Here is a 27,476-nt window from a genome sequence, read left to right on the forward strand (position 1 = left end):
CAGGCTACATGTATTTTGGGAAACTAGCCCACAACTCCCTAAATAGGATGTTTCGGTACCTATACTTCTTTTTTCCTAGCCAAATACACAACTACTTTGCGATCTAACTTTTAAAATATTTCATATTCACAAATCACTCATTACCAGATCGTTATGAAAATCGAAGATTGACATTCGTCTAATTGTCTATCGAATCATTCATTTTGAATACAAGAATCTCAAAATTTATATTTGATTTATCTTTTTCTGTTTGATTTTATAGAACTCTCCTTCTTCTCTTTTAAATGATCTTTAATATAACTTATTTAGCCCACTAAAGTTCAATATATTAATGTGAAAACTACAGGGAGACCCATTTTACAGATTTTCTACACCGTGAAACCCACGGACGGAAAAGTTCACCCGCGCACCCAATTTTCGTGAGAAAATTTCTCCCAAACCCACAACTAATAAAATTTGGTTTCTTCGTATCTTATCTTCTTCTTCTTCACGGGAATTTCTTCTTCAATTATTTTTCTTTTCTTCCTCCCAACTGTGACTTATGATCAATAATATTGATAGACAATATAATCACATGAAGATTGGAAACAATAGATGAATGAAATCGAAAATTAGGGTTCGAGGTGATGTTATGAGATGAATCGATATCTTGTTGTTTGTTATTTCCGAAAGATGTATGAATGGTTTTTTTTTTTATGATCGAGAAGATGGATCTGAGATGTGTTCTGAGATGGAGATTGGGTTTTGTAATTGTTTCAATCAAGTAGAACAGGAAGAAAAGTTAATTAGAGATTTAGAAAATACAGGGAATAATAATAAAGCTTATTTGAGATTGGATGATGAACAACGACGACGAAGAAGAAAAAGAAGAAGATGATGCTGTTATGAGTGCATAACATGTCATGCAGTCAAAAAATGGATGCGTAACACATTATCCGGCATCTTTGTTATTTTGTGTGAAATTGAAAATTGATGCATAATGCATCATGCAGTCGAGAAAATGGATGCATAATACATTATGCATCGAGAAAATTGTTGCATAATCTTTTATGCATCCAGAAAATGGATGCATAACCTAATATGCATCCTTAAATATGGCTGCATAACCAATTATGCATCAACTTTTTATGTACGGACTAAAATCAACCAAAACAATGGCTACATAACTCGTTATAGATGCATAACTTTGTTATGCAATCAAGAAAATGATTGCATAATTCGTTATGCGTCTGCATAATGTGTTATGCATCTGTTTTGGAGGCTGCATAATGAATATGTAGTCAGTTTTCGAAAGTTTATCCTAAAACGATGACCACCTCCGAATTTTTCGCGAAAAACAAAAATTTGATATTGTTGTTTGTACTCGTTGTGTAGTTCTCTTAAAAATATTTCCAACGATATAAAATTTGTAAAATTCCAAGGCGCGGATTTTTAGATATGTTATATCCAAGTTGTGTTACTAATTATACCCCTGAAAAATTAGGCTGCACAACGAGTTATACCTGAAAAAATAGTATGCATAACGAGTTATGTATTGATTCTTAATAATTTCGGATAATTTTGGGTGTCACGGTATCTAAAATTAATTGTGGGCATGACAATAAGAATATTATTTTTTTTGGGACTGCGCCTAAATTTCCCTATATTTATAGAATTTTTTTGTAGGCCCCCTGGACATGAATCTCTAGTTCCCCCACGGCCTAACAGATAGTTATTAAAAAAAGTGGGATTTGAAGCCCATTTATATGGGTTGCGAGTGTTGACCCGCAAGAGTGCAACAGTAATTGCATAAAGATCGACTTTTGATCGGATTCAATTCTATCTTGTCTCGTGCAGTATTACTCTTTTCTTTATCGTTGGTGATTCAGAAGTAAAACCCTAACTTAAACTTATAGCGGAAGCCGGATATCTAAAAATCATCTGTTCGTCAGGAAATCATGATTGGAGCAGAAGGATCAACTCCGGAAACGCAGATCTTGGTTGTTGGTGGTAGCAAACCCGGTGATGGAGGAGAAGCGGAAAAAAGCTTTGGAGAGTATAGAGTTCGAACAGAAACAAAGATTCCATTAACTGTGCTGTCGCGTGAAATAGTCAAGGTGACCATGGTCGATAATATGCATCCAAGGCGGATAGATCCTTGTACATGTTCAAAAAGTGGGAATGGCTCAGCAACAGGAAAACAAGCATGCAGCTGGCATCCTGGAGGTATTGAGCGCTGGCAAGAAGATCAGAGACGCAGAACAAACGCAGAACTTGCCAGGCGTTTGAAAATACGGCGAGAGACAGAGAGAAGACAAAAAGAAGAAAGCATCAGATCCAAGAATATTAGGTGCTGCACCACCAGCCTCTTGGGAGAAGCTCTTTGATTGTTGGTCGAATGGAATTGAGACTAATATCACATTGCTGCTCTATCCAGCTTCAGATAAAAACTTATGTAAATCTCTCTAGAAAAGACCCCTCTGGAAAGTGTTTTTTCTTTTATATTAAGTCGTAGTGTTTTTCTTTTATATTAAGACAAGTTGAAGTTTGTTATTTGGTTGGTTGGTTAATTTATAATGAATTACTAGTCATTACATAATTTGGTAATTCAGGTTTTGTGTTTGATGTAACCTGGCTCCGCCATGCATGGGGTTGTCAATATTCGTCCTAAGCTGAAACTCTTAACGAATTCTGTGTAACACCAATGTCGATTTGTAGTGATCTTGAATATTAGATGCACAGAGTGCATCTTAGTACCACCCTAGGAGAATATTTATGGCATCCAAGATCCACACACAAGAAGTCAAGGATCAGAAAATACTCATTCCTATAAATTCATTCCTACAAATCTACATTCAACGAATGCATGCATGTTTTAATTAATCAGTGACTTATGAGAAATTATTCTCACAACCTTTATTGTTGTTGGTTTTCTAAGTTAACGGCCTATTCCTTGTTAAAATAAAACGAAATCTTCAGAACACTTTTTCCTTCGCAAGTTACAACCTCTAGTTGAGATTATTGCTTCAACAGCTCAATTTCGTTCTCATTACCATCACATATTTCAATATTGCTCTCAACCATGGCAATGCTAAGAAGCAACAACTTGTCTCTTCTTTCGTCAACTCTTTTCTTCCGTTTACTTGAGATTTAATGCCAAATTTAAGGAAATTTGGATTTTCTACAATCATAAACCTTGCAATGGAAGGGTCGTCCTGCGAAGTGTAGAATCTAGATTACAGTGCATAGAGCTTGGATTCTAATGAAAATTAATGCCAAATTCAAGGAGCTTGGTTAACAGTAAGAAAATGCAATGAGAATACAAAATTTGACATTTACATTAAGCAATTGCAACTTTGCAAGGCAAAGTGTAAAGCACACAAAATCATCCGCAGAAATATACCAGTTTGGATACGGACACAGAATACGGAACAAGCAAAATAAAAATGGAAGTATCCATACTACAGGATTTCAGCGTTCAGATTTTAAGCCAGTCGAGATGGTGATCTGAGATTTCTGACCAATTAGGTTCTATCCAACTGCAGTGTAATTTCTCCTTTGAATCACGGAAATCTTTAGCAGAATGTCTACTCCCAAGAGAGTGATACATACCAGTATCAAGAGAATAATACAAAATTCCTTCGTTATGCAACCTCGGAAAGTAGATTTTGTTCTCCATTTGACTCGTAGGAGCAAGTGCTGAGATACATGATTCATTGCTAAGAAACAACGTATGCCGCCCCAAATGCTTAACTTCAACCCAGACCAATTTAGCAACGTCCAATCTGAAAATGCGAACCCAATTTCCTAATCGCCCTAGTAACACAGATAACAGTTTCCCTTCACACTCCACCAAGAAACTATCATAAATAAATCCACAACTAGGGGGCATTAGCGTGGATAGAATTTGCCAACTACTGTTTGGGTGCTCGTATTTAAATACTCCCAATGTTCCGTTGTGGTCTAAGCAATAGAATCTTCCTCTGTAGAAAACTGGGTTGTTGAGAGTTAGCTCGAACTTCATGTTTATCTTATTGGGAAGCAAATAAACGTTATCGAATATATTGTATGACCAGCCTTCATCTCCCCGCTTAATGAAAAAGATATGAACTTGATCCCTGAATAATTCTTTATCGATGGCAAAAACAAAACAATCTGAACAAGTCGGTAAGGATGAGAATGAGATACCCGTGAAGCTATAACCATGAAAATCTGGCAAGTCTGGAAGTCTGACAGTTGATTTCGTGAACGGATTGCAGAAGAACAAACTCTTATGTTTTGACATGAGCAACCATCCACCTTTCGAGAATCGAATTCTAGCACCTTTTAACGATTCTGGGATGTTCATGAGGTAGTTCTCATTACCATGCATTGGGTTTACAAAATTGTAAACAGCTTGATCAAACTTTGGGGAAAACAGCCACGGGGATATATCTGTGATCTGTACTGTCCTAGTAGAAGAGTATCTTTTCAGGTCTAATACTGATCGATATTTTTTACTAACTGCACGTAAATGTATATAATCCAGTGTATGAAGAAAATTTGATATAGTCCACACTATATCATCATTAAGCTTGACCCATAGTCTTGCATGTTCAGTATCCTTATTCTGGTCATCCTTATCTTTGGTGCTAGTTCTGTTTTCCGTTGCCTTAATAACTTTTTCTATGTCTTCATCCTTACCTAGCGTAAGGTGCGTTGTTGTTCTACTATCATCAACCCTACATATAGATAGAAAGAGAAGAAGATTATTAAACTTGACGATAATACTAATGGGGAAAATCACATTTGATTGTGATGCTTAGGAAGAGCACTGGCGTGGATAAATTCCACATCCAAGGGAAAATCCCACAAAAGATAAGGTAACTGTGCTTGGATAGAGCATTTTAGTTAAACAATGTGACAATGAAGTAAGCTATGATGTATGCTATACAGAAACAGATGAAACATGAAACAACCAAAAAGCATTCTTCTTCAAATTTACGTACCTCGAACTTTTAGGAATCATCAGCCATCTGGGCGACAACCATGGCGCTGGTGCATCAGGACATGGTAAAGAAAGCGAAATGCTTTCATCTTCCAGGTCATACTTGTACAAGCTCAGATCACATTTTAGTGTAAAATACACACAACCCTTTGATAAACCCAAATCCAATGCCAAGCAAGACAGTCGCGTATCTCTATATCCTATAAAGAAGACATAGTCATTCAAAATTTTCACTTCCTCCCAAGTCAATGAATCAAAATCCAATTTCGACACAACAATTTTGGTTACAAAGTGCTCATAACAACCTCTTTGAATGTAATACCTGTTGATTCTAAAAACTTCACCAAAAGACTCTATATAATATGTGTGACGTTTACATACCAAACTTCCTCCTACATCTTCTGACTTGCATAAACTGTCCTCATCGTTGGTAATCAATATGCTTATACTGAGGCTGAGTGTCTCCTCATCATCATCAATACCAGAAGGTCCAGAACCACATTGTACAGTTATCTCTAAGAGTTCTTCGCACAAACACATTATGTGCAACTTACCCTTAAAATAAAACATTGATTTAAGACTTTGAACCGCATCAACGAACTCATGTTTTCTCCATTCTTTTTCACCAGGGCGACAATATATAAGAATGTCAGGCTTTTTACCTCCATTATAAAGGATATAAACCATGGAACCATCATCTTCATTAGTACTACCAATACTGCAGCAGCTGCTGCTCTGAGGGGGTGAAGATAAGAGACAATCTTGGATACGATATCCATCTAATTGATTGAAATGTTCTATATTAGGTAACATAATAATCTCTAATGAACTAGGGTTCCACAGAAAACAATCTCCATTATTGAAATTTGGATCATCATCCTCAAAGCACCCAATAATCAACCATCCTTGATGAGAATTTTTTTGCCAAAATCTTTTTCCACTCAATTCTGGTATGAATTTTTCATACGATTTCTTCAAGGGATGGTCAATTATATTTAAGAAAGTCTGAAACTTACGATTTTTTCCGTGCGGGATGACAAGCCATGGTGCTGGTCTTGGTGATGGTGGGAGCTTTCGTTCGCTTCTCTGATTTGATAATTCTGATTTTGCCATGGGAACTGAAGAGCAAAGTGAATCCCTAACAAGTCATCAGAATTTGGGACGAAGATTGACTCGGAAATTTTATTTTGCCTTATTTTTTCCCTTTTATCCCGTGTGCAATTTCTTCTTAGGTTTGTCAAGAGGGACGACCAAGCAATATAGAAGAATGTGTTACATAGTTTTGGTCAAGACTGTTAAGTGGCGAATATAGCTAATAAACAAAAACGATATTTTGGGGACCATTGTTTTATTTTGGATAAAGACATTAGAAGTAAATCTAGGTCACCCCATATCTGATTTTTATATTAATACCTAAACTATCCTAATAATTAATTTTAGATTATGATTAGTTAATGATTTAGTTAATAATAATTAGTGAAATTATATTAAAAGATGGTATGATTATTAGATGAGTAGAATTTTAGAGAGAGTAAAGTTAGAGAAGATGAAGGAAAAAAACATGGAAAATATTTTTTTTTCCAATTCACTAAGTTTGGGTATTCAAGTGATGAAAACTCATCTGATTCTTCATCTCCATCCTCTCCTAGAGTATTTGTTAATCTTCACAATGATCCAGATATGAGTTATTTCTTAGATGGTGATTCTATTCTTCCCAAAACTCAATCTCAAGATGAATATGATGGATTTTATCAACCACAACCGGAGGAAGAGCATTTGGGTGTCCAGGTATGCTCCAAAATTAGATAATGTATGTTGAATTGGTCAAAACTTTGCTAAAAATGTAAATTTTTCAAGTGGATTTGGGCTAGTTCGGTTACACTATGTGAAGAACATCTAACCGAACTAATCTGGAAGTGCAGTTCGGTTGCTTTAGCTATACACGGAAGTAACCGAACTCACCTGAAAGTGTTGTTCGGTTACTTTCTTCAAACACGCAGGTTACCGAACTCTTCATTAATGAAAGTTTCTCAGATTTCAGTCTAATGTTCGGTTGGTTCGTAACAAATTAACAAACTGAACTTTACGTAAAAATTAGATCTAACTTAGTGTACAAAGTTCGGTTGGTACGCAACCAATAACTAACCGAACTTACGTAAAAATAAGAATTAACACAGTGTACAAAGTTCGGTTGTTTCGCAAACTGCATGTTTACGAACTAGATAACTGAACTCTACGTAATATTACAGTTTACTTAGTGTATTAGGTTCGGTTGTTTCGCAAACTCGAAATAAAAATAACCGAACTTAGGAAAAAAAAATCTGAAGTTCCAGTGTAATGTTAGGTTATCTAGATAAAATAAGAAGTAACCGAACGTGTTATTTATTACTTGTTCGGTTATATGTCAACTTTGCTTTATAAACCGAACATCGAGTTCGGTTATTGCGATAAAATTTACAATTAACCGAACTCTAATGTAATTCCAATTGATGTTTTTACATTTCTTTTAGATGGAAAGCCAACCTATACCAATGGATGATCAACCTTCTCCAGTTAATATGTTGTTCGAAGATACATCTCATCACTTTGCTAATGAGTTGGTATTTGACTTACCTATTGATGCGAAGAATTGGGCTAGAGAACATGCTAAGAGAGTCAATTGCGTTCTAGTTTTGAATGGAAAAGAAAGCCAAACTCGTTTTGAAATGGTTTGTGAGAGAAGTGGAGATCTCGATGTTAGTCACAAGAGGAAGGGTTATGAGTATAAAGGAAAGACGACGAGGAAGAACACAACATGCTCAAAGAAAATTAAATGCCCGTTCAAATTAGTATTTAGCAAGAGAAAATTAACGAAGAAATGGTTTCTAGCTATGGATAAGGTGGTAGGTTTTCATAACCACCCTCGCCCGAAAGATCTTGAAGGACATGCAATGGCCACAAGGCTCACTCCTCAAGAGATGGAAAAAATTGCTAAGTATAGGAAAATGAGTATTCCACCTACCGTTATGCTTCGCTTATTAAAGGAAGATAACCCGTATAACGTATCATCTTTGTCCACCATTTACAATGCAATTGAGACAATTAAAAGGAATGAATGGAAGGATAGACAAGTAATGCAACAATTGTTTTTTTTTTCTCAAGAGAAAGGCTACGCGGTTCAAAAGAAGGTAGATCCGGAAGAAGAAATTATACATCTCTTCATTGCTCATCCAAAGAGTGTTCAATTGGCTCAATCCTTCCATGAAGTTCTTATAATGGATTGCACTTACAAGACAAACAAATACGAGATGCCATTGTTGAACATTGTTGGCCGTACGTCGACGAAGTCACCGTTTACCGTTGCTTTTTGTTTTCTAAAGGACGAGCAAGAACCAAGTTACACTTGGGCGCTACAACAAGTGAAGGCGATCTACCTAGATGATGATATCCCTGGGGTTATCGTGACCGACAATGAGGTAGCATTGATGAATGAAATAGAGAAAGTCTTCCCATTGGCACATAATATGCTTTGTACATTTCATATATGGCGCAATGTGATGAATAGGTGCAAGCCTCAATTTTGTCCACCTAAGAGGATAGGATTGGAAGAGATTAGTAAGCTACCGTAAGATAAACAAGCGGATGCAAAAGAGGCATTCGATAAACAATACACCATAAATCATGCTTAATGGGTGGCCTTCTCCGGGGAATGAGAGGCATTGACTTGGTCTCTCACAGAAGAAGAGTATTATCTAAATCTTGTCGAATTTAGAGAACATTGGTCTATCCCCGAATATCCGGAGGATATAATAACGTATATGGTGGAGCAATGGTTGGAACCGCACAAAGAGCGCTTCGTTTATGCTTTTAACAACCACCATAAACACTTTGGGGATCAAGCCACAAGTTTGGTAGAATCGGCTCACCATCGGTTGAAGAAAAATCTCTTTGGATGTGTCGATAATTTTGTGGTTGTGTTTAACGCAATGGAGAGTTACTTCAACCGCGATATTGAGAGAATTAAAGAGAAGTTCCAAAAAAGCCGCATCATGAAGTACAAAAAGATTGTAGACAAAGGTGGTAACATCAGCTAAGTTCTTTTTGTCGGAACAAGGAATTTATGACTAGAAATTGCCATTTTTCTGAAAATTTGATAGAAAATGTTAACCATGAGAGGCATATATATACCATTGGGGTATATAACGGATATAAAAAGAGTTGTTCTTTTTGTCGGAACAAGTACATTGTTGTGTCAGCACCCAAGTTCGGTTACATAGCAAAATTTCCTTATAACCTAACTAACAAGAAATACCATTGATTTTTTAGCTCCTCAGTTCGGCTACCTGGTATTATTTCGCAGGTAATCAAACACTTGAGTTCGGTTACCTGCAAAATAATACCAGGTAACCGAACCTTACACTGTAACTTCTGAAGTTTTGTTGTTGCTGAGTTCGGTTACCTGCAAAATAATACCAGGTAACGAACCTTACATTGTAACTTCTGAAGTTGTATTGTTGCTGAGTTCGGTTAGTTGACTAAATCTGCGAAAGAACTGAACTTGTTGTTTATGAAGTTCGGTTGTTTACGAAATTTAGTCAAATACCCGAACTGCCTAATAATTTCTTAAAACTTTGAATTTAACGAAACACATATGAGTCAAATAGCCAAACTAATCCCTTAAAACACAAATTAAAACCCAAATTATGAAATTCATTTTCTAATCCACATAACTAAATGTTGGAAGCAAACATAAGCAAACAAACTACCAAATCCGCAAAACAAAAGTCTTCCAAACATAAGGAAACAAACTACCAAATCCGCAATAAAAAAGTCTTCCAAACATAAGAAAACAAAGTACCAAATCTACAATAAGTTTTCTAAACATAAGAAACCAAAGTACTAATTGTTGCAATCACTTATTTACCACGACCATTACGAGAAACTTTTCTACTCTTGCGTTTAGGAGCTTTAGGTCGTCCTTCGTCACTAGGAGTGTCATCTCCACTGCTTTGTTGTTGAACCATCCGACTTGAACCTTCCCCTTCTCGGCGACTCCTCTTCGACGGCATGGTCTGGATTGGATCAACCTGGCTTGTATCGACAAGGTTGGAATTAAAAACATTAGTCCATTGGTTGTAGACGTCTGTTTGTTGTCGAGTGTCCATCGGCTCTCCACTCCGGATTTTTGCCATCATTTTCTTCAACAACTTAGCACTTTCCTTCACCTTTTCTCATCAAAAACATAAGTAACTATTATTTTTCAATAATTTTTAACATTTTGAAAAACAAAAATAAGAGTAAATATCTTACCGCCGAATTCCACAAGTACAAGGCCTCATCACCACACATAGGGGTATGCTTCATAATCTTCTGAGCCTTTTTATCCATTGCCGTCGCTTTTACTTTATCAGAACGGGCTTGTTGGACATGGTTTATTACACGAGGATGAGAAAAATGTTCATACCATTCCATATATCCATCGTCAGCGGCATTTGGCTCATCAAACGAATCTTGTAACTCTTCGACTGGAACAAGATAATCCCCAAAGTTCTTCCAGTGGTCCACTGATGGAGAAGGATTGTATTTGGGGGTGAAATTCTTCTCGCTGTTCTTAGTACCGACCTTCTTTACCTTGAAGTTGAAGTTTTCCACTTGTGGGACACTTTGGACACAAGAATGTTGTCTAAGTACTCTTCGAGGATTATACATTGTACAACCCCCAGGATAAAACAACGGTCCATTATAACTCACAATAGGTGAGAAATCAATAACATCAACATCCTCCTCGTCTTCATCTGATGCAATGTTGTAAGGATGGAAAACCACATCTTCCACTGTTAAGTTATCCAATGTCTCCCTCAACTCCAACACCTTTTTTTCCTTATTCTTTTACTGTGAGTTCAAAAATTCATATTTACCAGCTGTAGGCTTCCCATAAGTCCAAGGAGTGTGAGCATGAGACAATTGCAGTTTAGGGAAGTGGTCGTACACCCAAACCTATGAGAAGAGGCAACAAATAATACATTCGCAATATGATTAGTAACAATACACATTCATTCACTTATATATTAAAACACACATACGATAATTTAACGGGATACCTGAACAAGGGTGTATAAGCCTCCAAAATATAGACTCCTAAGCCTCGAAGCTTTTCTGAGTTCCGCTTGAATGAATGAAAGAACCAAAATGCCCCAAGAGTAGTTGTTCACCTCATCCAAGGGGTCCAATAGCTGGAGGTAATGAGCATTTACCACGTTCCCTGAAGTATCAGGGAAGAAGATGGTTCCAAGTTGATATAACAAATAAGCAGTCACATGGTGCTTAGTCTTCTCCTCTGTCATCACCAACTTTCCTTGAGCAACCAAATCTTTCTTCCCTTAAAACTCATCAAACAAGGTTTTGAGCTTGATCTTTTTCAACTTCTTCTTATACGTGCGGTCTTCCTCAAACTCATTATACTCATCACCTTCCTTAGGCTCTTTGTTAGCTCGTCTAAACTCACATTGTGCCTTTTTATCGCTCCATCCTAGACACCCTTCGACTAGTTTTTCAATAACTTCATAACTCATCGAGGGATCGTAGCCATCTCGAACACTTGTTCCTGTAATTGGTAGGGCTGTGATTCTAAAACAATCATCCGGAGTTATTGCCATCTCACCAAAAGTTAGATGAAAGGTATCCGTATCTGGATAAGCCCTCTCGGCAAATGCAGTAGCAGTGACAACATCAAATTTTTGGTGCGCATGTTGTATCCCGTTCCATAGTACACAATCAAATACCGCCAAGCTGACCTCATCACAGTCATTTTCTATATTTCATACCTTGTTCTTTTGACGTTTCAAAACACGAACAACATTTTTATGATCCTAAAAAAACAACATCATATCTTATATACTAATATATATAGAAAAGAACAATATATGTCAAAATATAAGAAAATGACTGAGAAATCTAAATCTTGATGGTTAAGATTGAACCATACCTTTGTCGCAAATATCTTGGCAGCCCATGAGTTTTTGTAGCCCATCAATAACTCCCCGCCATCTCTTGAAGTACCATATGTTGGATTCTTTGGCGGAAAACACAAATCCTTATGAGAAATGTATGAATATCTACCACAAGGCTTTGTAGGCGTCTTTCTAGGTCTCTTTACCACTATGTCTGCTTGTTCCTCTTCTTCTTCCTCTTCATCCGACTCCTCCTCTGATTCATCATCATCCTTATCTCCATCTTTGTCTCCATCTTCCTCATCTTTTTCACCCTCATCATCGCCACCCTCATTTCCTCCTCCTTGAGATGGTTCATCTTCTCCACCTTGATTATGTTCTTGACTGCCCATCTCTTCCACAATCTCTTCATTAACTTGTTGGCTTACGTTGTCAACATTATCTCTATTGACACCATCTTTGATGACAACACCCGGTAATGACCCACCTCCATACTTAGAATTTTTGGTTCCACGCTTACCGACACCACAATGTTCTTTGCCTCGAGGCGTGGGAGTTCTCAGATCTTCCAGTAAAGGTTGTTTTCCTCTAATCAAGAAAAAAAAATATATTAGCTTAACCGATAAATGATTGACTAAATCAGATGCAACATAAGGGTTCTCAGCGTAAGGTTCGGTTTGAATAGGTTTTTTTCGAACACACCGAACTCCACATGTGTGCAAATACTGAAGAGTTCGGGCTGTCAAGGTTTTTTGCGAATAAACCGAACTCAACATTGGTCACTAATAGTAACGAGTTCGGTTTGTCAAGGTTTTTTGCGAACAAACCGAACTCCACATGTGTGCAAATACTGAAGAGTTCGGTTTGTCAAGGTTTTTTGCGAATAAGCCGAACTCAACATTGGTAACTAATAGTGAAGAGTTCGGTTTGTCAAGGTTTTTTGCAAATAAACCTCACTCCACATGTATGCAACACAACATAGTTGGACAAGTTCGGTTAAATTGAAACTCAACATATTGGGAAAAATAGCATAGTTCGGTTATATTTAAATTTGTTTTTTTCTTAGTAAAGTTCGGTTACTAAATAGTTTTAGAATATTATGTGAACCAACCGAACAAGATAGCTCAGTTCGGTTACACAAAAACTCAAAATAGCGGGCAAAATTGCACAGTTCGGTTACATGTGGAAAAAAAAATTGTTGCAAAACTGGTGAAGTTCGGTTAGAAAAAAGTTTTAGGTTTTTTTGCGAACTAACCGAACTGGCAGTTCGGTGACCCGGTTTTGAATCCTATAAAATCGAATTGTTCTTCGTGTTCTTCCTTTCAGGAAGTTCGGTTAACAAACTAGGGTTTTCTAGAAATTCGTCCTAACCGAAAAACGCGCTGTAACTTCCGTTCGAACCCTATTTTGATGATTTATATTCAATTAAACGAATCAAAATCAAATTAAAAGTATGGGTTTGTTGGAAAATACCTGCGAATCGGTCCCATAGAAGAATCAGCTTCTTACTGCGTCTATTATACTGGATTATGGATTCACTTGGCTCTTCCACTTCTTTATGAATCTCAAAATCACTTGGATGATTTGCTAGATGTCCTAATGGGGGACCTGTTCCTGGGAGTCTATTGGTTTTCTTCGAAGAACCATTCTTATAGTCGATTGATTAATCGACGATGAAAATTTTATGAATCGACGATTAATCGATGAAGACGATGTTGAAATGGGGGAAGAGGAAAGAAGAAGAGGAGAACAGTTCCTCAAAATTGTTTTTTTTTTGTACGGCTAGGTTAGATTAGGATTATGTTTAGGTTTTTGTTTTAGATCAAGTTAGATATAGTTATTAGGTTAGGGTTAATTTAATTAGGGTAAGGGCCAAATAGTAATCTCATCTGATTTTAGGACATCCCTTAACATTGTAGGGTAGGTGGCCTAATAGGACCATGATCCCCCGAAAAAAATCATGGTCCCCGAAAAATCATTCATAAACAAGGTGTGCACTTGCTACCCCTACCCATTGGGCTTTCAAGCCTAATTTTTTCAGCCCAAAATTTTCTGTAAGCCTAATTTTGTTTTCTAGTTTCCCCTAGCAAGATTTTGTTTCGACTTAGCCTAGTTTATCATGCATGCATGTTTGAATCGGTGACTTGTCAACGTTTGTTTTCATAGCTTTTAAGATATTCTTCATGTTCTAAGTTAACGGCCTAACTTCAACTCCCTTTTTCGTTAGCAAGTTATACCCACAATTTCTTCGATCAGATGTATAAAATAAACTTCATATTGCTTGATTCTTAAACACCCTTTGAAAACCTACACATACATGCTTATTATAAGCTATATCAAGATAGGGTTTTTTTCATTTCTTTAATCAAAATCTTTGGCGTTATTTTTAGCTCCGTTTTTTTAACTGATGAATATAAAATTGCCTAACAGCGTGTTCGAGTGATTAACACATAATAATGTCAAGCTTATGGATATTTGCTTGATATGATTAATGGATTAGATGATACTCAATCGTAGAATTCCATGCATAACGAGTGAACCAATGAAAAACAATTTATTAAAATGTTGATCATTCTCCAAGTTAACGGCTAAGTGTTTTTTAAAGCATAAAAATTTTCAACCCACTCTTTTTGATTTGCAAGTTACATCCTCTAGTTGAAATTCTTGCTTCAACTTGGTATTATCAAAACCTTAATCAAGACAGAAATGGATGCACATATTTAAATGATCCCACGCTGCTATAAAAGGTTGGTTTGGAGTACTCAAACTCATATCATCTCATTACCATCTATACTGCTCCCAAATTATGGCATTCCAAAAAAGAAACAACATTTCACTTCCTTCTTCAACTCTTTTCTTCATTACCATTCCCTTTCTATTATCCATGATAAACGCAGACACAGTGATCGTTAATAACGTTGCAGATTTCGGTGCCAAGGCAGATGGAAAGACAGACTCGAGTACAGCATTTCTAAAAGCCTGGGCCGCTTCTTGTAGCTCATCGAAAGCATCAACTATCTATGTACCTAAGAAAAAGTATCTTATCGGTCCAACCATCTTCTTAGGACCGTGTAAAAGTTCTAAAATCACTTTTCGAATTGATGGGATCCTCATTGCTCCCGACTTTAAGCAGATGAAGTCTTCTGTTGAGAATTGGCTAAAGTTTGATCGTGTCAAGGGGGTGTCAATCATTGGAGGAGTTCTTGATGGACGAGGCTCAAGCTTATATTCTTGCAAGCTAGCCAAAAAGGCATGCCCACGAGGACCAACGGTGCGTATACATTAAACTAGTTGCTAATAATTTTCATATGCATTTTCTATTTTTCTTTTAGGTTACGGATCCTGAACCACTTAACTAACTCATTATGATTTGGCTTTCTCATGCAGTCGCTTGGCATCTTTAGTTCGGATGATGTAACCGTTCAAAATTTGAGCTCGCTTAATCCCAAAATGTTCCATATTGTTGTCCTAGCATCCAAAAACATATTCTTAGATGGTGTTAAGATACGTGCTCCAGAGGATAGCCTCAATACAGATGGTATACATGTTGGTAAGTCAACCAACGTTCGTGTCTTGAACACCGGTATAAAGACAGGAGATGATTGTATCTCAGTTGGACCTGGAACAGAGAACCTGTGGATTGAACGGGTTACATGTGGTCCTGGACATGGTATAAGGTGAGGGATAGATTTCGAGTTCTTACTTGTCTTCATTTCTGATGCATATCTCTTCATAAGTATATCAATAGTATCATAATTGTACTTGCCAAGACATTAATTACATGTTAAATGTAAAAACATTTTTTACAGCATTGGGAGTTTAGGGATGGGATTGGAAGAAGAAGGTGTGCAAAATGTGACAGTGAAAGATGTGGAATTCACTGGAACACAAAATGGAGTAAGAATAAAATCTTGGGGAAGACCTAGTAAAGGATTTGTTAAAGGAGTAGTGTTTAAACATGCTGTAATGAATAATGTTCATAACCCGATAGTTATCGATCAAAATTACTGTCCACAACATGAAGGATGCCCTGGTCAGGTATGTAAACACTACACAAATAACCTTGTATTGAAAATCTATGATATGTATTTGTTTTAATCTAAAACATTTTATATTGATCGTTACTCTCTTTTGTTTATTATAGCATTCGGGCGTTCAAATTAGGGATGTTACATTTGGGAACATCAAAGGAACATCAGCAAGTCAAGTCGCAATGAAGTTCGATTGCAGTGACATCAATCCTTGTAAAGGAATCCATGTCGAGAATATCAAACTAGTGTACCGTCTACCACAAAAGCAAGGAGAACAGCAAAAACCAAAGCCAACAGAATCATATTGTCGAAATGTCAAGGGAATCACCCTTGGTTCAGTCTTCCCATTGTTAACTTGTTGATAGCATTTTATACTTACTCATAATGTACATTTTTAATTCTTTTTCCTTCATTCATCTGTAAATATGTAATTTGTTACATCTTTATGGAAAATCTATATGTAAATACATGGAATAAAATTCACTTGTAATGTAACAAGATACACACAACAGATCGATTGTTATAAGTATAGCAGTTATGTGTTTTGGGTTCGATGTATTTCAGGAGGTTTCTTGTTCTGATGTATCCCTTTATTTTGGACGAGTTCATTATATAAGAAGATCACCTAGACTAATCTTATTATCTTCGCTTTTTGATGAATGGCCAAAGTTGTCCTGAAATCGTTTCAAGGAAGATGGGTCTGAACTTTGGATTTGGCCAGGTGATGGTTTTCGATTTGGTAAAGAACGTTTCTTAAAATAAACAAAAGCTAGACAATAATTTATTTATTTATTTTATTTTTTTGTAGTAAACGTGCAAAAACAAGGCAGGTCACCGTACCAAATTTAAACACAACAAGATTCTTAATAACAAGAAATCTTTTAACAAATAACAAACTAAACAGAATTAGATTCGGATTATTAGTGTTTTGCAGTTTTAGAAAGTAAATCTCCCATAATCCCTCGTTATTATCTATAAATAAATAAACCAAATCCTTATTAGACTTTTTCGTTTAGATTTTGCAGAGAATCCTGGATTAGATAGATAATTAGTCAGAGAAAAAATAGTGCCAGAAAAGATATAAGTACAACATCTGCATACGAATAGTAGTAGTAATCTTATCAAAAATCTCGAATACTATCACCCCTTTTTTGTTCTTTCTATTCCGATCTCAGCCAGAATTTTCATCCCTTTTCTTTCTTTTTTCCTCATCGGATCACTGCTAGATTTTTTGTTTTGGTAATCAGATCACTGCTAGCTAGAATTATCATCTCTTTTCTTTTTCTCTTATCAGATCACTAATTTTTTTTTCATTGGATGTAACAATGGTGATGAGTGAAACAGAGCTGGCAGAAATCAAAATTGAGAGTCCAAGTGCAAAACCATCAGTGAAAAAACTGACGTTGTTCCCACTAATCTTTCTAATCTTTTTTGAAGTTTCAGGAGGACCTTTTGGAGAAGAACCTGCGGTGAAAGCAGCAGGACCACTTTTTTCCTGGCTAGGGTTCTTAATATTTCCATTCATATGGAGTATACCTGAAGCTCTGATCACCGCAGAACTTGCAACTGCATATCCTGAAAATGGTGGTTATGTGGTTTGGGCTTCCGAAGCTTTTGGTCCTTTTTGGGGATCCATGATGGGTTCACTAAAATTTCTTAGTGGATCTATTAATAATGCTGCATATCCGGTTTTGATTAAAGATTACTTGAGAAATAGTTATACTCAATTACATTTCCTTTATGATGATGTGCCTAAAATTACAACTCTTTGTATAACTACGGTAGCATTATCAGTTTTGAACTATCTTGGATTAAGTGTTGTTGGTTGGGTTTCTGTTGCTATTGGTATTATTTCTTTAATGCCATTTCTTATCATGAGCTTGATTGCACTACCTAAAATCAAATGGCACAGATTGTTGAGTTTAGGGGCAAACGGTCACAATTTCAAAAAGAATGATTGGACAGCATTTTTGAATACCTTGTTTTGGAATTTGAACTTTTGGGATAATGCAAGTACTTTGGCTGGAGAAGTAGAAAATCCACAAAAAACGTTCCCCACAGCTCTATTTTCTGCTGGAGTTATTGCTTGTCTTGGGTACTTGATCCCTTTATTGGCGATAATTGGATCTCTAGAGTTGGAGCAAGACAAGTGGGAAAACGGGTATTTAGCTGATGCTGCAGGAATGATTGCCGGGCCATGGTTGCAGTACTGGGTTGCAATTGGTTCAGCTTTGTCAGGTGTTGGATTATTCGAAGCTCAGTTAAGCAGTTCTTCTTTTCAAGCAGAAGGAATGGCAAATCTTAGATTTTTACCTGGGCTTTTTGCATGGAGATCAAAAAGGTTTAATACTCCATGGGTCGGAATCTTGTTGTCGAGTGCAATTTCATTGAGCCTTACATTCGTTCAGTTCGAAGATATCATTGCTGCCGCCAATTTCTTATATAGCATGGGCATGCTATTAGAGTTTTCGGCATTTATTTGGTTGCGTATCAAAAAACCAGATTTGCATAGACCTTATAAAGTTCCAGCAAATGTTCCTCTTCTTTGCATTATGTGTTTGATTCCAGCAGCATTTGTGGTGGTTGTTATGAGGTTCTCTAAACTTATTCCTCTTTGCATCAGTGCTGGTCTTACTTTTATAGCAATTTGCAATTATTTTTTGATGAATTGCTGCAAATCTAAAGGGTGCATTAAATTCATCGATAAAAACAATGACGAACAAGTGGTGGAGAAAGAATCAAGAGAACAACAATGAGTGTTAGTTAGCATTCTCCAACATAGTTATGGCTTATTGTTAATGGGTTCTTTTTTGTTTTCTATGTACAATTTGGGTTCAATAGTTGTCAGTTTAAGATTTATATTTATAATTATGCTTATTGGTGCTTTATAAATAATTTAATTGACTTTTCTATCAAATGTTTCATTACTGCAACCTTTTTGGCTTTACTTTTTCTTGTTTACTTTCAGTATCCTTTGCTTTTTTTTTGGTTTTTCTTTTTGCACTGAAAACTCGGAAGAGATTAAGGGTCTATTAGGGATCTTGGAAATGGGATAACATATCCTAGATTAAGTTATCTTAATTTAATTACAAATAACATGGAGACTGATTAGTTTTAGTGATTTTTGTCTTAAATTATATCATATCCTGAGTTAACTTAAATAGTGTTTGACACGATTTACAGTAGTAGGTTTAATATAAATAATATTTGTTTCAAACAACCAAGTTCAGATATGCATTATATAAATCAATATTGGACATTTTAAAATGAAAATATCTAAAATTAGAATTATTAAAACAAGAATCCGATAAAAAATAAAAAATACCCTGAAATAAAAATATATTAAATCAACATTTTGATAAAAATTAATAATAAAAAACTAAATAGTACGACGACATCGTCGACAATTATTCCATATTGTATCAACAATCGAAGTACGAAGTTTTGACGCTAAATCTGATTCTCTGTTTCTCCTGAGTCTGGAACCTTCGTCATTGTCTTCCGGTATCCCAAGGTTAGTTTCTGGTACAATGATAACATCATCGCCATCAAGTAACAAATCATTTATACACTTCATACAAATATTGAGGTTGTGCTTGCAAAATAATGAATCTCGTTTTAAGTATTCCAATAATACGTTCAACTGCATTATGTAATGATGAGTGTCGAAGATTAAATAATTCTTTAGCATCTTTTGGGATATTTCCACATACTCTTTCAAGTGATAACGAACACCTCAATACGGAGTAATAAAACTTGGCGTAAGAGAGAAACCTTCATCTCCAAGATATAATATTCCTACCCAAGAAAAAATTTAAGATTATAATACCCTAATAGGAAAGGAAAAATAAATATTTATATAATTAAAAAAAATAATGATATATATATATATATTATCCGAATGGGGGCTAGGCTTTTTATTACATATGTTTTCTATCATGCATTTTCTTAGGATGAATCAACCAAAAGAAATGTAAATGACTAAAATTGTTAAGAAAATGAAGTCTACTGATGGAGAATACCAAGGTCCAAATTCAACTCATTGAAATCAAGGAGATCTTATCTTCATCTTCATGAGAATTCAAGGACAAAGGCAGCGCAAAAAGAATGAGGACATTCCTACTTCGGACAAAGAAGTTACGGCCAAAACAAGATCGAAAGTCTTGAGTTTCCAAAGAGAAAATCTGCTGATAACTCATCAGCATGAGCCAGCCGAATCTGGAGACTATAAATTAAGATTTTCAAAGTATTTACAGATAGATTTTCGGCTTGAAAGTGATCTAATCGATCCATAGAAACTTGACAACTACTTGAGGTAAATTTCAATTCTCAGGATTGGTCGGGAAAGGCTAGCAAGGTACTTACCGAATATGACACTGTTCTAGGACATATTTGGACGCGATATAGACTTCTTTCTCAAGGAAATACGGTCCTAGATGGATTATAAAGACTAACGCTAAGAGCTTTATATAAGAAGACATCAAAGTCCCTAAGAAGAGATCTTTTAATCTTGATCATCTCTCTACACCACATTCTATCATTCATATTATCTTCCACATCATAAAGAAGACATGCAAAGCCTAAAACGACAGACATCATATTTTAAGAAGAAAAAACAAGTTAGAGGTTCGACCTATAAACCAAATAACGAACTAGCTGAACCATTTTAGCTTACAAGATCGACTTGTAAACAAACTATCGAATCAGGTAAACCTGACTTATTTATAGAACCTGAAGAAATAGTGTCACGTTCGGCTAATTTCACCTCGTGGGGTTCGCTTTTCTTTAAACAGGAGTTTGTTTCTCGTTTCTAGTCGCTTCGTTCCCTTCTGTCATCTTCGTGGGCGTGCCTCCTTCGATGCGGGTCTCTATCTTCGAACGATCTCTCCTCATTGAGCCGACGATTTTGCAACGTTAGCGCGGCGTTCTGCCTTGTCAGCCTATCGTGTTGTTCCGCTAGGTCCCTGTCTAATTCCTTTTCAAGGTGAAGCGTCTCCCTTAACTGTTCCAACGTCATGTTTTCTTCGCCAATGTCTCTCTCCATCTCTTCGTGAGTTGGTTCTTCGCCCACGACGTGTCCGTGTCAGAGGTGTGCACCGACCCTTCCCTAAAGCCATTCTCATTAGCGCCTTCATTCTGCCGTTGATTCCCGCCTTGCCTTCTTCCTGCAACCGATGTTTCTCCCCTTTTCATTCTTTTTCCTCTCTTTGCCTCCAAACGTTCGCTTCTCCTCGTTGCTCTTACGTGCCTCGCTCAATCTGATGCTCTAGCCATCAACTAATCCTCCATTCGTTACTGAGTAACTGTTCACAATCCCCGGCTTCGAAACAGATCCTTTCTCTGTGATTTTTCCAATTTCCTGATGCGACACCTGAAGATCGCTTTCTTTCCCAGATTCCCGGTCTCAACTTTGAGCAAGTCGTTTAAGATCTATAAAACTCTACGTTCGCAAAGGATGATTCTCCCCGTCTTTGACCTCAAAACCTTTTCTTTTAAACAACTTCAACCCTAACTCTTAGATGAGGATGAATCCTCAATCTAAGTTCCCTGTTTCTGGACGCCAAAATGTAACTACTGGAAATCCAATAATACACCCAAATAGAAAGTAAACCAAGATCTAAGACATCATTAAGATTATGAATAAGAATTTCTTTATTAATCAGTCACCACAAATCTACAATTCACGTATAAGGATACTAGAAACCCTAATCTCACTCCCCTACACAAGACTACTCCTCTCTCCAAAATCCGATCCCCTTTCCCATGCCTAAAGGTTCCTATTTATAAGCCAATGGTCCTTAATGGAATACAACTCATTTTACTTCGCTCACGGTTACATATTTCTCGCTAGCTTACTTTATACTTCGCTCGCTTTATTTTCGATAAAGTTTTCCCCTCCTTTCGCTGACATCTCTAATAGCTTGTCGGGACAGCTGCCTCTTTTCTTGATCCGTAACTCATCGTCTTCGCAAGTTATCTTCCCAGTTAAGTAACCGTATTTCGTCTGTTTTGATCTCGCGACTTGTGTCTTGTTGGACACTCCATCTATTCCTTCGTCCACGTTTTATTTCGTTCCGTACTTCGCATATAAATCCTTACTTCGTGTCGTTGGTTGGTGAAAAAGTGATTTCGACCTTGATTTGACAAGTCACTGTCTGGGTTACTTGGAGAATATTATAGGATCTTTTGGTGTGATTCTCTAGTCCTATTTGGGATCTTCCTGAACCGCCAAGTGGCGAGCATGATTTGTGTACCTACATATATGATCGTGTAGTTTTTGTTTACGCGTGTACTCAACTTCCTAAATTCTAATGACTAAATCCAAAATACATGTGTTAGTGCCATCGTCTTTTTGTTTGTGTGCGTGTAGGCAACCTCCTAGACTTAAATCCAAAACGCATGAGTTAATTTTGTTGTCCTTTTCCTTGTAGAACGAATCGAACAACCACATTCTGCTTCATTGCTGTGTACGAGCTTTTTCTTGTTTTTGCAACGGAAGAATCTCTTCCTAGTAATTCTGGATTTTTGCATTTTATTATGATAAAACTTGCTCACTTGTGCATTTTGGATTTTTTCGTTAGCAGGTTGGCTACACGCGTGCACAAACAAAGTACAACGGATATATATAACTCGCAACGATGCACTTCCTATTCACACACAACTTCAAGCTATTCATCAGAATGAGCAAAGCCAATGCAGTATTGTTTATCTTGACTTTGGTTTTCTCATTCTCTATAGTTCACAGCTGCCACAACCTCGAAGAGTAACTGGGTGAAAGGCGACAGCGATTGCTGTGGTAATCTCAGGTGCTCCTTTTGGGCGTCTAGTGGGTCTGCTGTCGAAGTAGAGAAACCATATCCTGAGGCGACATGCATGAAGCCAAGAAGTATCCAAACCATATCCTAGGGCAGGGAGGTATGCTAAATCGTCCATCGATGAGCCATACGTGCTGCAATAAATATAGTAAGAATCAGGCATCATAATAAACAGCTCGTTAATAACTATTTGATCTATCATTATGTCCATGGGTATTTGGTTGATCATGGTTTGATTACAAATAATATAATGATTGTTACTACTTATTACTCTCTTTTTCATTTATTGTTTTTTTTTTAAACTGAGTCTTGCCTTCCTCATATCTGTGCTGTATATGCTCTTGCTCTAACATATATAGGAAATTACAACGATAAGAACTCTGGATTTACTAAAAATATCCGTTGAGTCGAATCTATTTATTTATCAATTAAAGAATGTTATCATACCCAATTCACTAATTTTAATTAGTCTAATTATAAGAAAGTTGATTTCTGTAAAACAAATTGTTCAACCGAAAAACATCCGGAATTTCGGGTGTAGAAGACAACGAAGCGAGCCCGTATTCAACCGATAATCATTTCCAGCACCCACCCATTCAATTGATTCTTCCAAAGATTAGAATTTCGCAAAAGGGTAATGAGATAAATCTGTTTCAAAGAATGCATGACCATCCATTGATATTTAGATTTCTGCTCTTCACTGCAACCATATTCTGTTAAAGATATTAGATAATTTGTGATGTTCTAGATTAGCTAAAACACCCATGGGCTTATCTCCATTGATTGGGCCCAGTCTAGAGATATCTAGAATCTTCTCTTTTTTAGTTAGAAATTCAATTGTAGACTCTAGAATATTCCATGTCTCTAGGTCCCTTGGTCATGGTCTAGAATATTCAATCTCTAGACTAATCTTAGATTGATCAAGTGTTCTCTAGAATGTTTTATTTCTAGAGTGTTCCATTGATCCTATAAATAGGCAATCAATGGGTTCATTTTGATCATCCAACAACAATCAAAAACTCAAGTGAGTGAAGAAGTGAGTAGAGTGAGAGCTAGAGTTAGTAAGAGCCAAAGAGCCTTTTGTAAACATAGTGAGCCAAAGAGCTACACTAAATTTCCTTGTAAACATTTTCCATTTCAAAAATTAATCAAAGCCTCACTTTTCTTAAACCAATAATTTTCAATTAACCAACCTCTTTTCCTATACCCATTTCTCAAATCATTTCCGTAAATCCCATCACACTTCCGCATTGCGCCAACAAATTTGGTATCAGAGCAAACCTAACCCAGTAATCCTAAAACTTTACTCATGGCAATTAACCAAAATATTCAAGGTTTCAACTATGCCCAAAGTCTAATTCCAATTTTTGATGGTGAGAGTTACGATTATTGGAGTCTACAAATGAAGACACTATTCATTTCACAAGACCTATGGGATTTTATAGAAGAAGGTTATAAAGTACCAGAGTCAGCAGAAACTCTGTCGTCATGGACGGACGCAGAGAAAAAGGAGTATAAGGAAAATAAGAAGAAAGATGCTAAAGCATTACTGTTTCTACAACAGGGCGTAACCAAAGCTATTTTTCCTCGAATTTCGGTGGCGAAAACTTCACAGGAGGCCTGGAATATTCTCAAAGTGGCATTCCAAGGATCAGAAAAGGTAATCTCCATTAAACTACAAAATTTATGGCGATACTATCCATAATTTCTTCTCAAGAGTTACTGGCATAGTAAATCAAATCAGTAGTTATGGAGATACCATTGAAAATAAAAGAGTGGTAGAAAAGATATTAAGAAGCTTACCATTCAAATTTGATCATATCGTCGCTGCCATTGAAGAATCAAAAAATTTATCGACTCTGTCGGTACATGAATTAATGGGTTCACTCGAGGCGCACGAGAAAAGAATAAATAGGTTCGCGGAGCAACCATTGGAGCAGGCATTTCAATCAAAAATAAATTTCAGTGAGAAGAAAAATACAGAAGCCAAAAAAGAAAGCTCCAGAGGGGGATCGTCATCCAACTCGCAGTACGAGAAAGGGTCGACGTCAAATCAAGGACCCAGAAATTTCTACCGCGGACGTGGAAAAGGAAAAGGAGGTTATAGAAACAACAATCAAAGGTACGGAAAAAATAACTCCTCAAATCTCCGATGCAATGTTTGCAAAAAGTTTGGACATGCAACTGAAGATTGCAAGTATAAGTGCACCAAGTGTGATAAATTAAATCACATGGAGAAAGATTGTTGGCTTAATGAAGCAAACTATTCCGAAAAAACAATTCTCAGAATCAAGTATTCTATTCCTGCCTCACCTCGCAACAAGAATCGCAAGGTATATGGTACGTCGACAGCGGATGCAGCAGCCATATGACAGGAAACAAAGAATATTTCGTAAAATTGGAGGAACAAGAGATTCCGCCAGTCAAACTTGGAGATGGAAAGTTCCAGAATGTTGAAGGAAGAGGAGTCATATCCGTACGTACAAGGTCAGGTAAAACTCGATACATATCTGATGTTCTTTATGTTCCTGGCCTAGCTCAAAATTTATTAAGTGTTGGACAACTTATAAGAAAAGGGTACTCACTACATTTCGAAGACGGAGAATGCACAATTTATGATAAAATTAATAATCAATTGGTGGCAAAAGTAAAAATGTCAGGAAATTTTGTCTTTCCCCTATCTATGCCATCAATTGAAAATTGTGCAATGAGTACCAACCATATTGACGAAGGAAAGCTATGGCATTTGAGATACGGGCATCTAAACTACAGATCCTTGAAGGTTCTAAATCAAAAACATGGTAATTGGTCTTCCCAATATCATCGGTGGAGATAAATATGTGAAGGTTGTATTCTGGGAAGTTTCATAGACTTCCATTTACAAAGAATCGTGGAGAGCAAGAAGCCCCTCGAATTGGTGCACGCCGATTTGCGGTCCGACAAGAACAACTCACTCAACAACAGAAGATATTTTCTTTATTCGTGGATGATTATACCAGGATGATGTGGGTGTATATTTCGAGCAAAAGTCCGAGGCATTCACTAAATTCCGAGAATTCAAGGCGCTGGCAGAGAAGCAAAGTGGCCATCAATTGAAGTTTTCCGTACAGACCGTGGTGGAGAATTTACTTCAAAAGAGTTTATCAACTACTGCAAAGAAAATGGAATTAAAAGGAGCTAACCGTCGATACACTCCACAACAAAACGGCGTCGCGGAAAGAAAAATCGTACGATCGTGGAAATGGCTCGGAGTATGCTAAAAGCAAGGAAGCTACCAATAGCTACTGGGCAGAAGCAGTCAACACGGCGGTTTACATCCTTAAACCGTTCTCCAACAAAGGCAGTTCTCAACAAACTCCATATGAAGCTTGGCATAAGAAAAAGCCCGAGGTAACTTCTTTCAGAATTTTTGGTTGCGTAGCATACTCACATATTCCATCCCAACATAGAGAAAAGTTCGATGAAAAAGGAGAAAAGCTTATATTCATCGGATATAGCGAGGAGTCTAAAGCCTATAGACTTCTAAAGCCAGATACAAAGGAACTGGTAATATCAAGAGATGTTATCTTTGATGAATTCAAAGCTTGGGATTGGAATGATGAACCAGATAACCACGAGTCTCCACTACTCATCGAAGAAGAGCCAGATCAGCCACGTCAGAAGAAAGTACTCCACCAGCAAGCCCGAGGTCTCCTAGTCCAACACAACAAAGTCCAAGTTCATCGGAAGCAAGTGCCCCACCTAGAAAGGTGCGTTCCCTAAGAGATATTTATGAAATATCTAATTGTGCATTTATAGCACTAGAGCCTCAAAGATATGAGGAAGCGGCAAAAGAAGAAAAATGGAGAGACGCCATGGACGAAGAAAGAGAAATGCGAGTAATCGAGAAAATAAGACATGGGAGCTGTTAATCAGCCAATTGACAAAGAAATAATTGGTCTGAAATGGGTCTACAAGACAAAATACAACGAAGATGGTTCGATTCAGAAGCACAAGCAAGGCTAGTTGCAAAAGGATATTCCCAGCAACCAGGAATCGACTACAACGAGACATTCGCCCCAGTCGCTCGCATGGAAACAATCCGATGGTGTTAGCCTTGGCAGCTCAACTCAAAATGAAAGTCCACCAATTGGACGTAAAGTCAGCGTTCCTGAACGGAGAACTTGAAGAAGAGGTGTACGTTGAACAACCACAAGGATATGTCCGAAAAGGAAAAGAAAAAATGGTTTATCGTCTACGGAAAGAACTATATGGCCTGAAGCAAGCACCGCGTGCATGGAACAGCAAAATCGACAAGTATTTCCGAGATAATGGATTTCAGAAAAGTCCAAGTGAGCCATCCCTCTACATTAAAAAACAAGGTACGGATTTCCTAATTGTCTGTCTCTACGTTGATGATTTAATTTACGCCAGCACAAAACAAGAGATGGCAGAAAATTTTAAGAAGGAGATGATGAAAGAATATGAGATGACAGACTTAGGACTTATGCGATATTTTCTTGGGATTCAAGTAAAACAATCTCCAGAAGAAATATTCATTTCTCAAGAAAAATATGCGGAAGACTTACTGAAAAGGTTCAACATGATGGATTGCAAACCAATTTCAACTCCAATGGGTACTAATGAGAAGTTGATAAAAAATGATGGAGCGCCAAAAGTAGATCCAACCTTATTCAGAAGTCTAGTCGGCTCACTGATCTACTTAACAAATACAAGGCCAGACATCGTCAATGCA

The 27,476-nt window shown here is 36.9% G+C and overlaps 3 protein-coding genes across 3 annotated transcripts; 2 read left to right on the forward strand and 1 right to left on the reverse strand.

Annotated features, from left to right (window-relative positions):
• Positions 1 to 3,259: 3,259 nt before the first annotated feature.
• LOC113321593 lies at positions 3,260 to 6,188 on the reverse strand. Its single transcript, XM_026569477.1, has 2 exons — positions 4,968 to 6,188; positions 3,260 to 4,700 (listed from the first exon to the last, which is right to left on the reverse strand). Exons 1-2 carry the CDS (start codon positions 6,077 to 6,079, stop codon positions 3,458 to 3,460), a joined length of 2,355 nt encoding a protein of 784 aa, XP_026425262.1. The 5' UTR covers positions 6,080 to 6,188; the 3' UTR covers positions 3,260 to 3,457.
• An 8,591-nt stretch (positions 6,189 to 14,779) lies between these two features.
• On the forward strand, positions 14,780 to 16,288 carry LOC113274563 (polygalacturonase-like). Its single transcript, XM_026523945.1, has 4 exons — positions 14,780 to 15,166; positions 15,283 to 15,572; positions 15,705 to 15,933; positions 16,040 to 16,288. Exons 1-4 carry the CDS (start codon positions 14,780 to 14,782, stop codon positions 16,286 to 16,288), a joined length of 1,155 nt encoding a protein of 384 aa, XP_026379730.1.
• An 853-nt stretch (positions 16,289 to 17,141) lies between these two features.
• Positions 17,142 to 18,698, forward strand: LOC113339505 (probable polyamine transporter At3g13620). The gene has a single exon (XM_026584764.1). It carries the CDS (start codon positions 17,252 to 17,254, stop codon positions 18,680 to 18,682), a length of 1,431 nt encoding a protein of 476 aa, XP_026440549.1. The 5' UTR covers positions 17,142 to 17,251; the 3' UTR covers positions 18,683 to 18,698.
• Positions 18,699 to 27,476: the final 8,778 nt, after the last annotated feature.

This window comes from Papaver somniferum, chromosome 1 (genome assembly GCF_003573695.1).
Source record: "Papaver somniferum cultivar HN1 chromosome 1, ASM357369v1, whole genome shotgun sequence".
In the NCBI taxonomy this organism is placed as follows: domain Eukaryota; kingdom Viridiplantae; phylum Streptophyta; class Magnoliopsida; order Ranunculales; family Papaveraceae; genus Papaver; species Papaver somniferum.

Excerpts from the sequence above, each read along its gene's own strand:
- LOC113321593 (XM_026569477.1), bottom strand. The coding sequence starts at position 6,079 with ATGGCAAAATCAGAATTATCAAATCAGAGAAGCGAACGAAAGCTCCCA. Across the intron at positions 4,701-4,967 it reads ATGATTCCTAAAAGTTCGAG|GGTTGATGATAGTAGAACAA; the intron begins GTACGTAAATTT and ends ATCTATATGTAG.
- LOC113339505 (XM_026584764.1), top strand. The coding sequence starts at position 17,252 with ATGGTGATGAGTGAAACAGAGCTGGCAGAAATCAAAATTGAGAGTCCA.
- LOC113274563 (XM_026523945.1), top strand. The coding sequence starts at position 14,780 with ATGATAAACGCAGACACAGTGATCGTTAATAACGTTGCAGATTTCGGT. Across the intron at positions 15,573-15,704 it reads GGTCCTGGACATGGTATAAG|CATTGGGAGTTTAGGGATGG; the intron begins GTGAGGGATAGA and ends CATTTTTTACAG. Across the intron at positions 15,934-16,039 it reads ATGAAGGATGCCCTGGTCAG|CATTCGGGCGTTCAAATTAG; the intron begins GTATGTAAACAC and ends TGTTTATTATAG.